Genomic DNA, 13,489 nt, shown 5'->3' on the forward strand with positions numbered 1-13,489 from the left:
TTTAGTGAAATGGGTGTGCTTTTTGATAAATGGCGTTATGGTTTTGAAATTTTAGTTCAAAAGCCTGGTTATAGTGTTTAAGCAATCGAGAAAAACTGTAATTGATCAGTCTCGGTTGCTTCTTGTTGTTTTGTTGCAGTTAAGGTGGTGAAGAGTTGCTGATGGTTGGACTCCATTTTTACAGTCAAAGCATCCAGTTGCCCACCAGTGTGAGAAGTCAGTTGTTTTAGTTCATAGGTAAGTTCACTTACAGTCTTTTCTTGATTTGTTTGACTTTCAAATAGACGATCCCAATTCCGTTGTAGTTGTGTAGTAAGATGTTGCATTTCTTTTCCAGGCGTGGGAAAGAAACCAGGTAGGGAACCAGGTAAGCCATGTTGTATTTCTGGAGAAGTGGTTTCAGATGGGGTGCACAGATGCATAGGATCTAGTACCTGCTCCCAGGGTTGGCCTTGGTCAAGGAGGTTGTCAGCAGGTGGTGGTGGTGTAGAAGCAAAACGGACATTCCATCCCTGTGGATGTTTGTGGGGCAGTGTGGGTGTGGAGTAGAAAATGGAAGGGCTTGGCAGTGGGTGAGTGAAACGTTGTGCATTCTGCAGTTGCCCCGGTTGCCCACTTGGAGTAGGGATGTCCGGAGGAGGATCAATATCCACCAAAGTGGACGGGGAGGGTGGTTTTGTGGCCATATGTATATCAGTCAATGTATAAAAGCTCAATAAAGGTGTTGTTTTTCAATGTGTGTGGTGAGTATGTAAATCACAAAAAAATAAAAAAGTACAAAAATTAACATACACCCTCACACAAAAAGTCACAATTTTCAAATGATCCCCCACAGCAATTACCAATAGGCCTACACATTCAATTTTCTAGCATAGAAAATCACTTCAATTGTCCATTAGCTTAGAAGCCACACCCTTATGTCTGTCACTTATCAAAAACACTTATCATAGGCCTCAAAAATAACAGTTGGTTCCAAAATCAGCACCACACAGTTGTAGCAATAAAAAATGATTTCTTTACATGAAAATTATAAGAAGTGATAATAACAAATTTTTTTTAAATGCAGTGTTAAAGGAATAAATTTCAGCTTATCAATTCATTAACACTATTCACAGAAGTCATGCAATCTTCCCAAAAACATTCAAATTTATATTCACAAAATCAAATAATAGACTCACACAATTATAAGAATATCTGAAGGTACAACAAAATATAGTATTATACATTCAAGTCAGTAAAGTCCCTGTTCGGGCGCCACTTATGTAACGGTGGCACGCCCTTGCAAAAGGATTTTTAAATTAATTCGGGCGCCAGGTAGAATTAAGGTCTACCACACATAATAATTTATACCAGGATAGCTCGTAAGCCACCAGTTACACAACCACAAATTGTATAAGCATTAACCTTCTTCACAAAACATCCCACAAGAAAGATTTAGTGTAAATATTTATATTATTCTTTTACGAAACCAAAAAAAAACAAAAAACAAAACATTTCTCACAACAGAGGTTACAATAACGAATCACAATGTCTTTGTAGGTCGAGTGTTGTAGGCTCGCAGTAATCAATAGTCCATGATTTGCAAAATATAACTCAAGATATCACATTTACACCCATATGCAAAAATCGTCCCGCTCAAAAATAATCATACAAAACAGGAACAAAAGAAAAGCGCTCGCTCTGAGCGTATCTGGAAAGAGTTAGAATGAGTAATTGTGAATGTTCGTTTGTGTGTGTGTGTGTGTGTAACGTTATGTGCGTTTATCACTGACGTGAATGCACAACGCCACAGAGGAGACTTTCGGGCTTGAGTGGAATGGATTTGGAGTGAGTACCTGAGGTAAGGCTTTAAAACAGGCAACGCTCGGCAGCTGGTGTCTGAAGGTTCCAAAAATGCGGCGATTAAATCCCTTTTGGCTCGTTCCCTCTGTTGACTGTAGGCTACCAACTCGAAACAGTGTGCGTTTAGTTCCACGTTCGGACTTGACTTGATTTGACTCATTAGCGTTACTAGTAATGTTCACTTCCACGCAGATCTTTAGTAGCAGACGAAAGATTCATGCAGTGAATGAAGAGAACCGTGTGCTATGACTGTCTGTTGTCAGTCCCCTGCTGTCTTTACGTTTACCGTCCCCGCTCCATTTCCTTACCGCTTCCTTTTCATACCTTCTGCGTCATCTTTGTCTGTCTCCTGATTGGTCACTTCAGTTCATTCATGTGATCGTAATTAAAAGGTGCAGGTTCGTCACGAAATTGTCACAACAGGTTTATTTATTTTTTTCCTCCTTATGCTTAATTTAAGAAACTTTTTATTCTTTAAATATCCTTTAAGGATACACTTTAATGAAGTGGTGTCAATTTATGTTCTGTTTATCTATAACTTATGAATCTTTATGTTTTAGTGCACACTTTCATATTTTATATTTCAATGGATGAACTGTAACCGCAATAATGATGCACAATAAAATCAATAAAACAATTAAATAAGTGGACAGATTGTTTATTAACCAGGATTTGTATTCTACTTAGTTCTACTTTTTAATATCTGTGGTAAGCTGGCTGTGACGTGGGGTGTCAATATTTGTTTTCAGGATGTCTGTTAATGGCATGAAAACACATTGAAGGTCCAGACTCAGTGACATATCAACTATTCAGTATTCACTTGACTATTTTAGTTTCCCTGTTCTTTTAAACGGTCTAATTTTTGCTTTAGAGAAACATTTACTCAAATCAAAAACATTGCAACATCTTTGGCCTACACAACGAAAACAGTAGCATCAGCAGTCAAATAAACAAAATATAACAAACACTGTCTGGACTAGTAAAGTAATAGTAGAAGGTGTAAGCTTCATTTTTGGGGAAAAACATGCACTACATTCTGGTATACAACATAATCTCTTTGTAGCCTGGCATTACCTGAGCAAAATACAAAATCAAAGTGACAAAAATCTGTTTCTTAGAATTCAGTTCTTATAAGACAGTTTCTTAAATACTGGTCATAAGACGATCCTTTAAGGCTTAAGATTGATATTAAGTGATCATTTTTAAAGGGTTAAATTCACCCAAAAACTTTTTCCAAACCCCGTAAGACTTTAGTTCATCTTTGGAACACAAATGAAGATCTTTTTGAGGAAATCTGAGAGATTTTTGTCCATTCAAAAAGTTCATAAAGAGATCATAAACTAACCCATTTGAATAGAGCGGTTTAGTTAAAATTTTCTGAAGAGACACGATCACTAGACATGATGAACAGACTTAATTTAGGCTTTTATTCATATAAACATTCATCAACGCACACAAGTGGTAGTTGCCTAGGCTGTCAATGGAGGGACAGAAATATCTCAGATTTCATTAAAAATAACTTAATTTGTGTTCCGAAGATGTACAAAAGCCTTACGGGTTTGGAATGACGTGAGGGTGAGTCAATTACAGCATTTCAATTTTTGTGTAAACTATCCCTTTAATAACTTAAGTGTGCAAGACACCATTGAGGTTTTAGATTAGGTCTGGTATTTGTTAACTGATTTACAGTGCATATATGCATCAAATTTTGGACAGTCAGATCAACTAGTTTTCCCATTCTATTAGACTGGCAATCTTCAATCATGCACCTGAATGGCAAAACATTTATGTAAAGGTACATAAACTGCCTATCTATCTGGTTGTAGTGTGTAATCATTTACACTATAATTATTTGTTTTTAATTTCTGAAAATAATTTTTTTGAAATGATATTAACTGCCCTGATATTATAATGAAGAAAATGCCTAAAATTCTTGAAAAGATCATATAGAACATACTAATAAACAAAACACTATAATCAAAACTGCTGGGTCGTTCTGTGTCAAATCAACCAGATTTCAGAAACTTCCCTGGCTAAAATTTTTGATTTTGTTAATATGTTTTCTGAAGACATAAATAGTGATGAAAGCCAAACTATACTATGTCCTAGATTAATATTTTCAGAGTTATCAACTATTTTTTTGGAAGGGGGTCAAAATGAAAGATTTCACCTGAGATTTGGAGCTAAATTACATGAGGGGGACAATGACTTTATAAAGATTGCAGCATGATTTTTGTATTTTTACAAATCTATGCAATTCTTTCAATAGAGGGAAACGAGATATCTATTTTTAATTTCAACATTATATATGTCTTTTCCGATATTCCTCTTTAAAAGAAAAAAGTATCAGCAGTATGCAAAGTGGCCCACATTTGGTTTTTGACCTCTGATAAAGTCTACAATTTAACAATTTACTCATGGAGCCACATTGAGATCCCTGTCACACCACACTGAAGCACAGGCAACAGGACGACAGTTCACAGGACTTTTAAGAGGATTCTCAGGAAACACAGGTAATATCACAGAGTGTCAATCAGGCACTGGAATGACTTAACTTGAGTAAACAGTTTCTTGCAGGATGGACCAGGAACAATGGAACATGGAACAAACATGGACTAAACAGAGTCCATGTGGTGAAAACTAAGAATAAACATAACCAGATATCCCTGACAAGTGCTTAGTAAAAAGATGCCATTAATCAAATATTTAAAATATACAGTCTTTATGTTGTTTATGAAATTCAATGTGTAAGTATTGCATTATAAAAATATATTAGAAAACTTTGTTAATAACAGAAAAGTTTGCAATGAATTAGTTCATATTTTTAGTCGATTGCCGGCACTATTGCAATATCTTTAATAATTCTTGAGTTACAGGTATGCAAACTTTGGGAAAAAAATGTAAAGTGCTTTTTCCCATTTTTGAACTATCACCGTTGGCGTATACGTATAATGCAACAAGGCTTGCTAAAGTCAACAGATTTTAATAAAATATCTACCTATGTCTAAATATCAGAAACTTTGATCTGTTTATGACAAAGGAAGATTATTTTAGGTTGTAAAATGTCATGTGGTGCGACTCCTCCAAAACTGTATGTTTGTGAATTAATAGTTTCATCACATGACGTGTCATTAAATCATTGAATTAACTTGAAAACGTAATGTAACATTTGGGATTCGTAAAGCCTAAAAGTGAACTTGAAGCTACAAAACATGAAGATGCTCATGTAGTGGAGAGTTAACTGTCGCTGCCCAACAACAAATGGGTAAAGAGGTTTTTTCGGCTTCAGAAAAAGGAAGGAAATATTATCATCTGTTAGCCTGGTCAACTTCAGACGCTGACAGCACTTTTGCAACGGCACACAACTTCTTCATAGCTGGAGAAATCTGCAACATATAAGTATGTGAATCAATCATTTAAATTTGTTTTAAGAAAATTGTCTTAACCATGTTCAACAAATACAATTCATGTAGGAGTTATTGAGATAAATGATGTGAAATTATTGTGTGCCTCTCTCTCCACATTTTTTTTTTTTTTATTCTGGACAAACAAGTGAATTATTTTCAAAGTTTAAGCATGGACTTCAGACTCATATCACTGATCCTACTTATACACATCTCGGGTAAGATTATTGTGTTAATGGATTGTAGTGTATCAATGTCTTATCAAAATTAAAATATACTTTAGACATTTTAGACATGAAGGAGAGTTGCCTCACTGCTGTCATGTGGTTTGTCATATGATGATCTTTCCTTCATCAAAATCTTTGGTCTAAGTGTTACCTTTTTCATCAGGTTCTCTAACACTGGACTGCCTCTCGGTGACCCGTGAAGATGTTTGTGCTCTGAGCGAAAGCCCTGTGCAGCTGAGATGTTCTCATTCCAACATCAACATCAAAACTGTGTTCTGGTTCAGCCGGAAACAGAGTTCAAACTGGAGAAAGAGTGATGAACCTGAAGATTTGACTTTAGACTCGGACTACTCAGGACGGGTGAAGCAGGAGTTCAGAAACGACTATTCAACTCTCACAATATCAGACCTGAGAGAGAGAGACTCTGGAGAATATCAGCTCATGTTCATCATGAAGGACGGAGTTAAACGTCTCAGCTCAGCCGCCTTCAATCTAACAGTCACAGGTGAAACTGAGTCTCATTTGAGTTTTCATTTGTAATGGGATCAATTATTTTGTAATTCTTTATTTTAATTTAGACCTACAAGTGAGGATGAATCTTGAATCTACAGACTCGAGCGATCAGAGAGTAAAACTGACCTGTGATTCTTCCTGTGATTTGACGTCCAGACCGCAGAATTACTTCTGGAAAAAAAATGGACAATATTTAAATATTAATTCCAGAAGCATTTCTGTTTCACCCAACGAAGCTGATGGCAGTTACGCCTGTTTACTTACTGCAGATTTTAAGAATTCCTCCTCTCCTGTGTGTGAGTGTGACACTTGATATGTTTATTAATAAGCACTAATATAATATCAGTGTTCATACATGAGTCTATGTGGACACGTTTAAAGGTTTTTTCATATCAAGATGATTGTTCATTATGAAAATTCTTTGCGATTTTCTAATGCAATTTGTCTATTCAAATCAAAGTGTGCATTTGAGACATTTGGGTCTGTCCCAATACCCACACTTGCAGACTTTGCACTTGACCCCTCATCTGTTTGCATGATGTTTTTCTTGAATTTGTGACAAACATTCATCTTGTTGTGATCAAGCCTTAATAAAGCCTTAATTATGACTTTCACAGCAGGACTCTGTGTCTCTTTCAGGTATTTCTAAGAGCGGCTGCTGGGATGTGTCTTACTCCTCTAGAAGAGTCTGTGCTTTGATGGGATCAACAGTAGATATTTCCAGCACATACTCACATCCCTCTGGTTATACTGTAAGTAAAACATTCTGGCATTATGTTCAGCCTGGTGAGTTCAAGGATCTGCGTGAGGAGCATCAGTTCGCTGGTCGTGTGGAGTATGAGGGAAACACACTGAGAATCAAAGAGCTCAAGATGAACGACTCTGGAGAATATAAATTCAGGATCATCACTGACAGGATAGAAGGAAAATACTCTGGATCACCTGGAGTCATTCTAACTGTTACAGGTAACTGCTTATTCAAAATTGAGTTCAAAATGTTTCCTGTATAATTTCTAATATGCCTTTGTGTGTATGTGTGTGTGCTTTCTACAGATAGTCAGGTGATAAGCAGCCCAAACATGATATCAGAGGGACAAGAAGTGATATTAAGCTGTTCAACTAAATGCACTCTGAACAACAATCATACTTACATCTGGTACAAGAACGGACGACAGGTAACGGATGGATTCACTAAAGCCAACAAGCTGTACCTGGACTCAATCAGCAATGAAGAGCTTCAAGAGTATTCCTGTGCTGTAGAAGGTGACACATCTCTCATGATACATGTGATTTAGTCTGAAATGATTGCTGCATTAAGATGATGTACTTATTGTTTCGATGTTATTAGTGTATTTTAATTTTTTTGTGTATCTGTAACTTCTGTCTTGCAGAAACGCTAGAAATGCTAGAAACGAACACAGCTTTACGGAACGCCGTAATCATACTGTCCGTGTTTCTGATCCTTGCACTCATAGGAGTCCTGTGGTATAGGTAAACATTTGTTTCTATTATGCATTCTATTTTTCCCTGAGGTCTATTTGTAATATTTGTCAAGGGGAAAGTTGCATGACCATTTCAACCTTCTCTCTGACTCTAAAATAACAATTTTATTGCTGCTGTGCTTTCAAGGCTTCTGTTGCATATGAAATAAGCAACAGCACTTTCTCGTGGAGTGTGCGAATGCTGCCGTCTCTAGTTGTTACAGTCAGACTCAAATAATCCGGGACCATTTTAACTCTTTCCAAGTCTTGAGATCCTTCAGAACGATCTGCAGAGCTGTAGGTGCTACACCGCAGGAGCAGCACAAGTTTTGACAGACTTTTCCCTCTTCTATTCTACTTATCGTTATGCTCTCTCGTTTTTAAAAATAACTTGCTTCCTCCTTATTGCTTTGAATGTGTGGGCCAAGTTGCTGAGCTTCAGAAAGTCATAGCTGTTGTGTAAATGTGGTGATGGTTAATGTGTCATGGTTTTGAAACAAGCTGTTTTTGCAGCTTGGTTTCAGTAGGTCTGTTTGGATTGGGAGGAAGTTTTGAGTTTTAAAATGTATATAGTTTGTCTTCATAATACATTGAACTCATTCAATCTTAAGATCCATTAAAAAATAGTTTTCTTTTGACATGCTGCAGTTTAAACAGGAGGAGAAGGAATAATTCATCTCAGGACACAAAGGATGTTGTACAGGTGAGAGCATCTGACCAAACAGGTTATTTGACACACTATGCTTAAAGATATTTTGTGTTCTGTCACTGATATTTTGCATTCTGCTCTCTTTTCTCCCTTAACTCTCAGTCGGGTTCTACTACACTGTATGAAAATGCTGAACCCTTGTCTAAGGTCTGCACAGAGCAAGTTCACAAGAAGGATCAGGACGTTTATTATTCAACTGTTAATTTCAATCAACCTCACATGAAGAACACATCTTTGGCACCTACTGCTGTACATTCAACCTCAGCTGATGTTCATTATGAATCTGTGAAGTTCAGTAGACCCTCAGTTTAGACCCACCATTAAACTCAACTACTGCCATATTGTGAACAAGCTTTTGCTCTTGTCAAATGTCTATGGCTGCAAGTTGCAAGACTTTTGTTTAAGACCAACAGGAGATCACATATTACACCTATGCTTAAGGCTCTTCATTGGCTTCCAATTAGTTTTAGAGTACAGTTTAAAATCTTAACCATTACTTATAGAGCTTTGCATGGTCAAGCTGCCTCTTACATCCAGGATTTATTGCACGTATACACTTCTGGTCGCTCTTTGAGGTCTTCAGGCCAAGACCTTCTGGTCGCTCTTTGAGGTCTTCAGGCCAAGACCTTTTAACTGTTCCTAGAACACGTTTTAAAACAAGAGGTGATCGAGCCTTCTGTGTGGTGGCTCCAAGGCTCTGGAACTCTCTTCCATTAGCCTTGAGAGCTTTGGACTCTGTGGAAACTTTTAGAAAACACCTTAAGACACATCTTTTTAGACAAGCATTTAACTAGCAATATGGTTGTGTATGTTATGTGTGTTATTTTTGTGAAGCACTTTGTGACCCTTCTTGTCTGTGAAAGGTGCTATAGAAATAAAGTTTACTTACTTACTTACTATGGATGTTCTGTATATTTGTGTAGTTTAAAACAGAATTTTACTTAAATTATCCAAAAATATGGAGGATTTTGTAATGAGTGACTCAGTAGCTGTACATAGATGTATTTCTCCTGAATTTTAATCTTTATAATGTATGTTTTTTCCAAATACTTTTGAACATTGCCTGCTTAAATTGCATGTATGTGTCTTTAGATGAAATAAATTATCTCAGATCTTAAAAGATTTTTATTTCAAATAAATGCTGTTCCTCAAAATTTGTTCATAAAAAAATAAAAATAAAAATCTCGAAAAGAAACCATTACGGTTTTGACTGTATTTTTCTTCAAATGAATGCAGCCTTGGTACATGTAATCTTTTCAAAAATATATAAAAATCTTTCTGGAGCTAAACTTTTTAATAGTAGTGCATAGGCATATTCGTTATGATGCAAGTCTGCAAGCTGTTTTTTGGAATATGATTATGATTATGATTTATTTCTATAAAAAGAAAAAGGGAAGGAAATGAAATTGCTAAACATATTCCAGTTGCAAAAGTGTAATGGGCGTGTAGTCGGTGGTTTTTTCTAACTATATTATACATTTACATTATGCAACCAGTTTACAAGCAGCAAAAAAAAAAAAAAAAAAAAAAAAAAAAACTTCAAATAATTAGTATGTAATGCAAATAAAGACTAATGCTGGTCCTCATAATGTCTCCCTGGATTCTCTTGAGTCTTACCTTTTCTACTAGTAAGATATGTGCTAGTCAAATGCACTGGTTTGTCATATCCCTAAATATAAAATGTGATTACACAACCTTAACCTTATTACTAATTACCATGAGTCGACACCAAGGGAGGAGTGTAGTGGAATGTTTTCAAGAGCTGTTGCTCAACAATAAGAGTGTAAAACGGGAAGAGTTATTTTCACATCAGCTATCATTCTAAAAGGAGTGGAAGAATGGATTTCATCTCCAGATTCTTATCCCTGATCTTACTGTCACACACTCCAGGTATGATTCTAATGATCCTGGTGTAATAAATCCAGCTTAAAGGAATAGTTCACCGCAAAATAAAATTCAATTACTCACCCTTGAGTATTTTTAAACCTCCATGACTTCATTGACACGCAAATCAAAATACTCTAGAAAATGTTTCCCCCCTGCCCATTCAATGATAGTCATTGAGACCCAACGTTATTTTGCACCCATTTAATTTTACTGTATGAAAAATAATAATAATAATAAATAAATCAGTCAGTTGATACATTGCTGAAACAGTAATTCTTCATTTTTAAGTAAACTACTTTTTTCATTATCAGGGCTAGACTGGGGCCCGGCCCACACGTTTACCCATTGCAATGTCTGAGACAAATCAGACACAATTATTTGTTATATTTAACAAATAATCTTTAAAACTCACTCTGGGATCTATGGTCCCATCCCCCCAACTAGGGCAAGAACCATAACTATCATCAGATAAGATGATTTTATTGCTGTTAAAAATGTGGTCATGTGGTCAAGACTGAGGCCATAGGAAAGACAGAAACAGAACTTAAAACAGACTTTCCTGCATTAATTTATAGATGAACTGATATCTAAATGAGCATGCATCCCAGGACATTGTGTGTGATCATTTTATGTCTTGTATACTGTCTCTTGCATTTATATTTGTCTTATGCATGCTTTATGAGAGAACTAGTTAATGTAACCTTTCTCAGGCTTTAAATTGCCTTTACACAAGCCCGTCCCTCTCTTGGCCTTCTTGGTACGTACGGTTTGCTGTCCTGCATGGACTCACAACCAGCCATTTGCTCATTCAGGAGAGAGGACTCTCTCTAGCACAACAGAATCAAGGATAACATCAGGAGTTTGGCACAATTTCTTCATTCAATGCAGAAGAAGTCAATCGCAACTCCAACCATCAACTCTTGATTGTATGTATGTGTGTTTAGATTAGTGATTTAGTTAATAAAACTTGTGCACAATAAGTATTTGGTTCTGATTCTCTGCTTGCAACAAAGTTTATTTTATGATTTAGATTTTGACTACAGGCTCTTAGTAGTACTTTACAGTAAGAAAGACATTTCCATGCCCCGGAAATGAACATTTCTTAGAATTAATAAACAATTAACACTGAGTGTTCATGGGACGAACAGGTTGATTGATTGTAATATTAATTTTGAGCTAATTTTCTACACCATTAATGTTTTGCTGGGGTTACGGCCTTTAATTGGAATAAATTAATTAATCAATGAATACATAAAGGACAGAAACAAATAATAATAAATATTTTTTAATATACTGCAATGGAAGTTATGTCATCCAGACTTTAAAGCTCTTAAATTCTCCTCTGTTGCCTAGATGAAAAGTTTCCATAGTTCTTGGGCAGAATCCAGAGTTTAACTGTAACAACAACAACTTAGATAATAATAATATTACTAAGTATAAACTATGGAAGCCTCTTTGTAATGAAAGTTCAGGCCCTCGGGCTTCAGCCCCACCTAGCCCTTATGTCAATCCAGCCCTGAGTACCCTGTCCTGAGAGTATTACAGTTTGGAGAAGGCAAAATCTAATATATATATATATAAACTTGTCTGATTTTATTCTCTGCTGACCTTTGGTATCTTGTGCTGCTAAAATATAAGATATTCTTATCAATGTTTAGCTTTTTATATTTACTGTAGTCCAGAGACAAACATCATCATGTGACTTTCTGTCTTACTTAATGTTAATTCATGCTGTTGGTTATTGAATGCATCATAAATTTATCTTTGTATAATTTCCCATAACCCTGTGCCTATTTAAAAAAAGGGGGATCTGATAATTGAAATTAATATATAAATGTGTGTGTTTCATTACACCTGATTAAACATTAATTTGCAGTTAATTCAGGAAAAATTATCAAATAATATTTGCCTTTAATTTATACTGTTCTGAAATATTTATAAATATATTTTTTGTCTATTTAGATTTTTATTTAATGTTTCTAAAAAAATAGGTAATGACTACGGAAGAGGATTAGGGCCAGGCAATAATAAAAAAAATAAAACCATCTCGAGATTAAAGTCATTATAATGCGAGATTAAACTCGTTAAATTTCGAGAAAAAAAGTCGAAATACAATCTTGAGAATAAACTCATTAAATATTGAGAATAAAGTCTTGTGTTTCGAGAAAAAAACTCGTTAAATTTCGAGAAAAAAACTCGAAATACAATCTTGAGAATAAACTCATTAAATTTCGAGAATAAAGTCGTTGTGTTTCGAGAAAAAAACTCGTTAAATTTCGAGAAAAAAGTCGAAGTAATTGTGAGAATAAACTCCCTACTGACAGAGGACATGGCAGAGTTAGATCACTTAGTCAATCTATATTTTTGACTTTCTTTCAGTAACAAAGAATAGAACATGGTCGAGGTCGGCTAGGTGTTTTTAGAAGAAAAAATCAGTCCAATTTGCGCGATGTACTCGCTTTTGTCCAACATGAAATTCATCGAGGTTTCGTGGTTTCCCAGGATACCATAAGACGCATTATTAAACTTGTTGATCCTCAAGGTGTGGAATTTCGACGAAGGAGTCGCTTGAGAAGACGCCACTTGCGCTGGCCCAAATGCCCTCTGGCATATGGACTGCTATGATAAATTAAAACCGTACAGCATTGCCATTAATGGCTGTATAGATGGTTACAGTCGTTACATTCTGTGGATGGAGGCGTACACAACCAACAACGATTAATAATGCGTCTTATGGTAGCTGGGAAACCACGAAACCCCGATGAGGTTGATATCAGTAGGCTATGCAATGAACACTGATCGAATGCATTATTCTCTACATTTCATTTCGACTTTTTTTCTCGAAACACAATGACTTTATTCTCGAAATTTAATGAGTTTATTCTCGAGATTGTATTTCGAGTTTTTTTCTCGAAATTTAACGAGTTTTTTCTCGCAACACAACGACTTTATTCTCGATATTTAATGAGTTTATTCTCGAGATTGTATTTCAACTTTTTTTCTCGAAATTTAACGAGTTTTTTCTCGCAACACAACGACTTTATTCTCGATATTTAATGAGTTTATTCTCGAGATTGTATTTCAACTTTTTTTTCTCGAAATTTAAAGATTTTTTTCTCGCAACACAACGACTTTATTCTCGATATTTAATGAGTTTATTCTCAAGATTGTATTTCGACTTTTTTTCTCGAAATTTAACGAGTTTAATCTCGCATTATAATGACTTTAATCTCGAGATGGTTTTATTTTTTTATTATTGCCTGGCCCTAATCCTCTTCCGTAAATGACAGAGCTCAAGGTTTAATTAATTTAAACTTATTAATAAGATCATGTAACATAATGGCTAATACTGACTTCCTGAATTGAGATTGACTAATCATTTTCAGAAGCATAAGCTTCTCCTTTCTTTCTTTTTATTAGTTAGTA

The 13,489-nt window shown here is 35.5% G+C and overlaps 1 protein-coding gene across 5 annotated transcripts; it reads left to right on the forward strand.

The window, feature by feature from the left end:
- Positions 1-5,165: 5,165 nt before the first annotated feature.
- LOC311084445 (cell adhesion molecule CEACAM2-like) lies at positions 5,166-8,769 on the forward strand. Of its 5 annotated transcripts, none has more exons than XM_084116457.1 (9): positions 5,166-5,241; positions 5,396-5,464; positions 5,637-5,978; positions 6,052-6,282; positions 6,626-6,952; positions 7,040-7,249; positions 7,378-7,477; positions 8,116-8,170; positions 8,279-8,769. In XM_084116457.1, coding segments are annotated over exons 1-9 (1,545 nt in total). In that variant the 5' UTR covers positions 5,166-5,240; the 3' UTR covers positions 8,489-8,769. The 5 variants fall into 5 exon arrangements, with proteins under 5 accessions (XP_083972583.1, XP_083972586.1, XP_083972584.1 ...); XM_084116460.1 differs by having other exon boundaries at positions 6,085-6,282; XM_084116458.1 differs by having other exon boundaries at positions 7,396-7,477; positions 8,279-8,492.
- Positions 8,770-13,489: the final 4,720 nt, after the last annotated feature.

Source organism: Abramis brama, assembly GCF_963993115.1.
Source record: "Abramis brama genome assembly, chromosome: 6".
NCBI lineage: Eukaryota > Metazoa > Chordata > Actinopteri > Cypriniformes > Leuciscidae > Abramis > Abramis brama.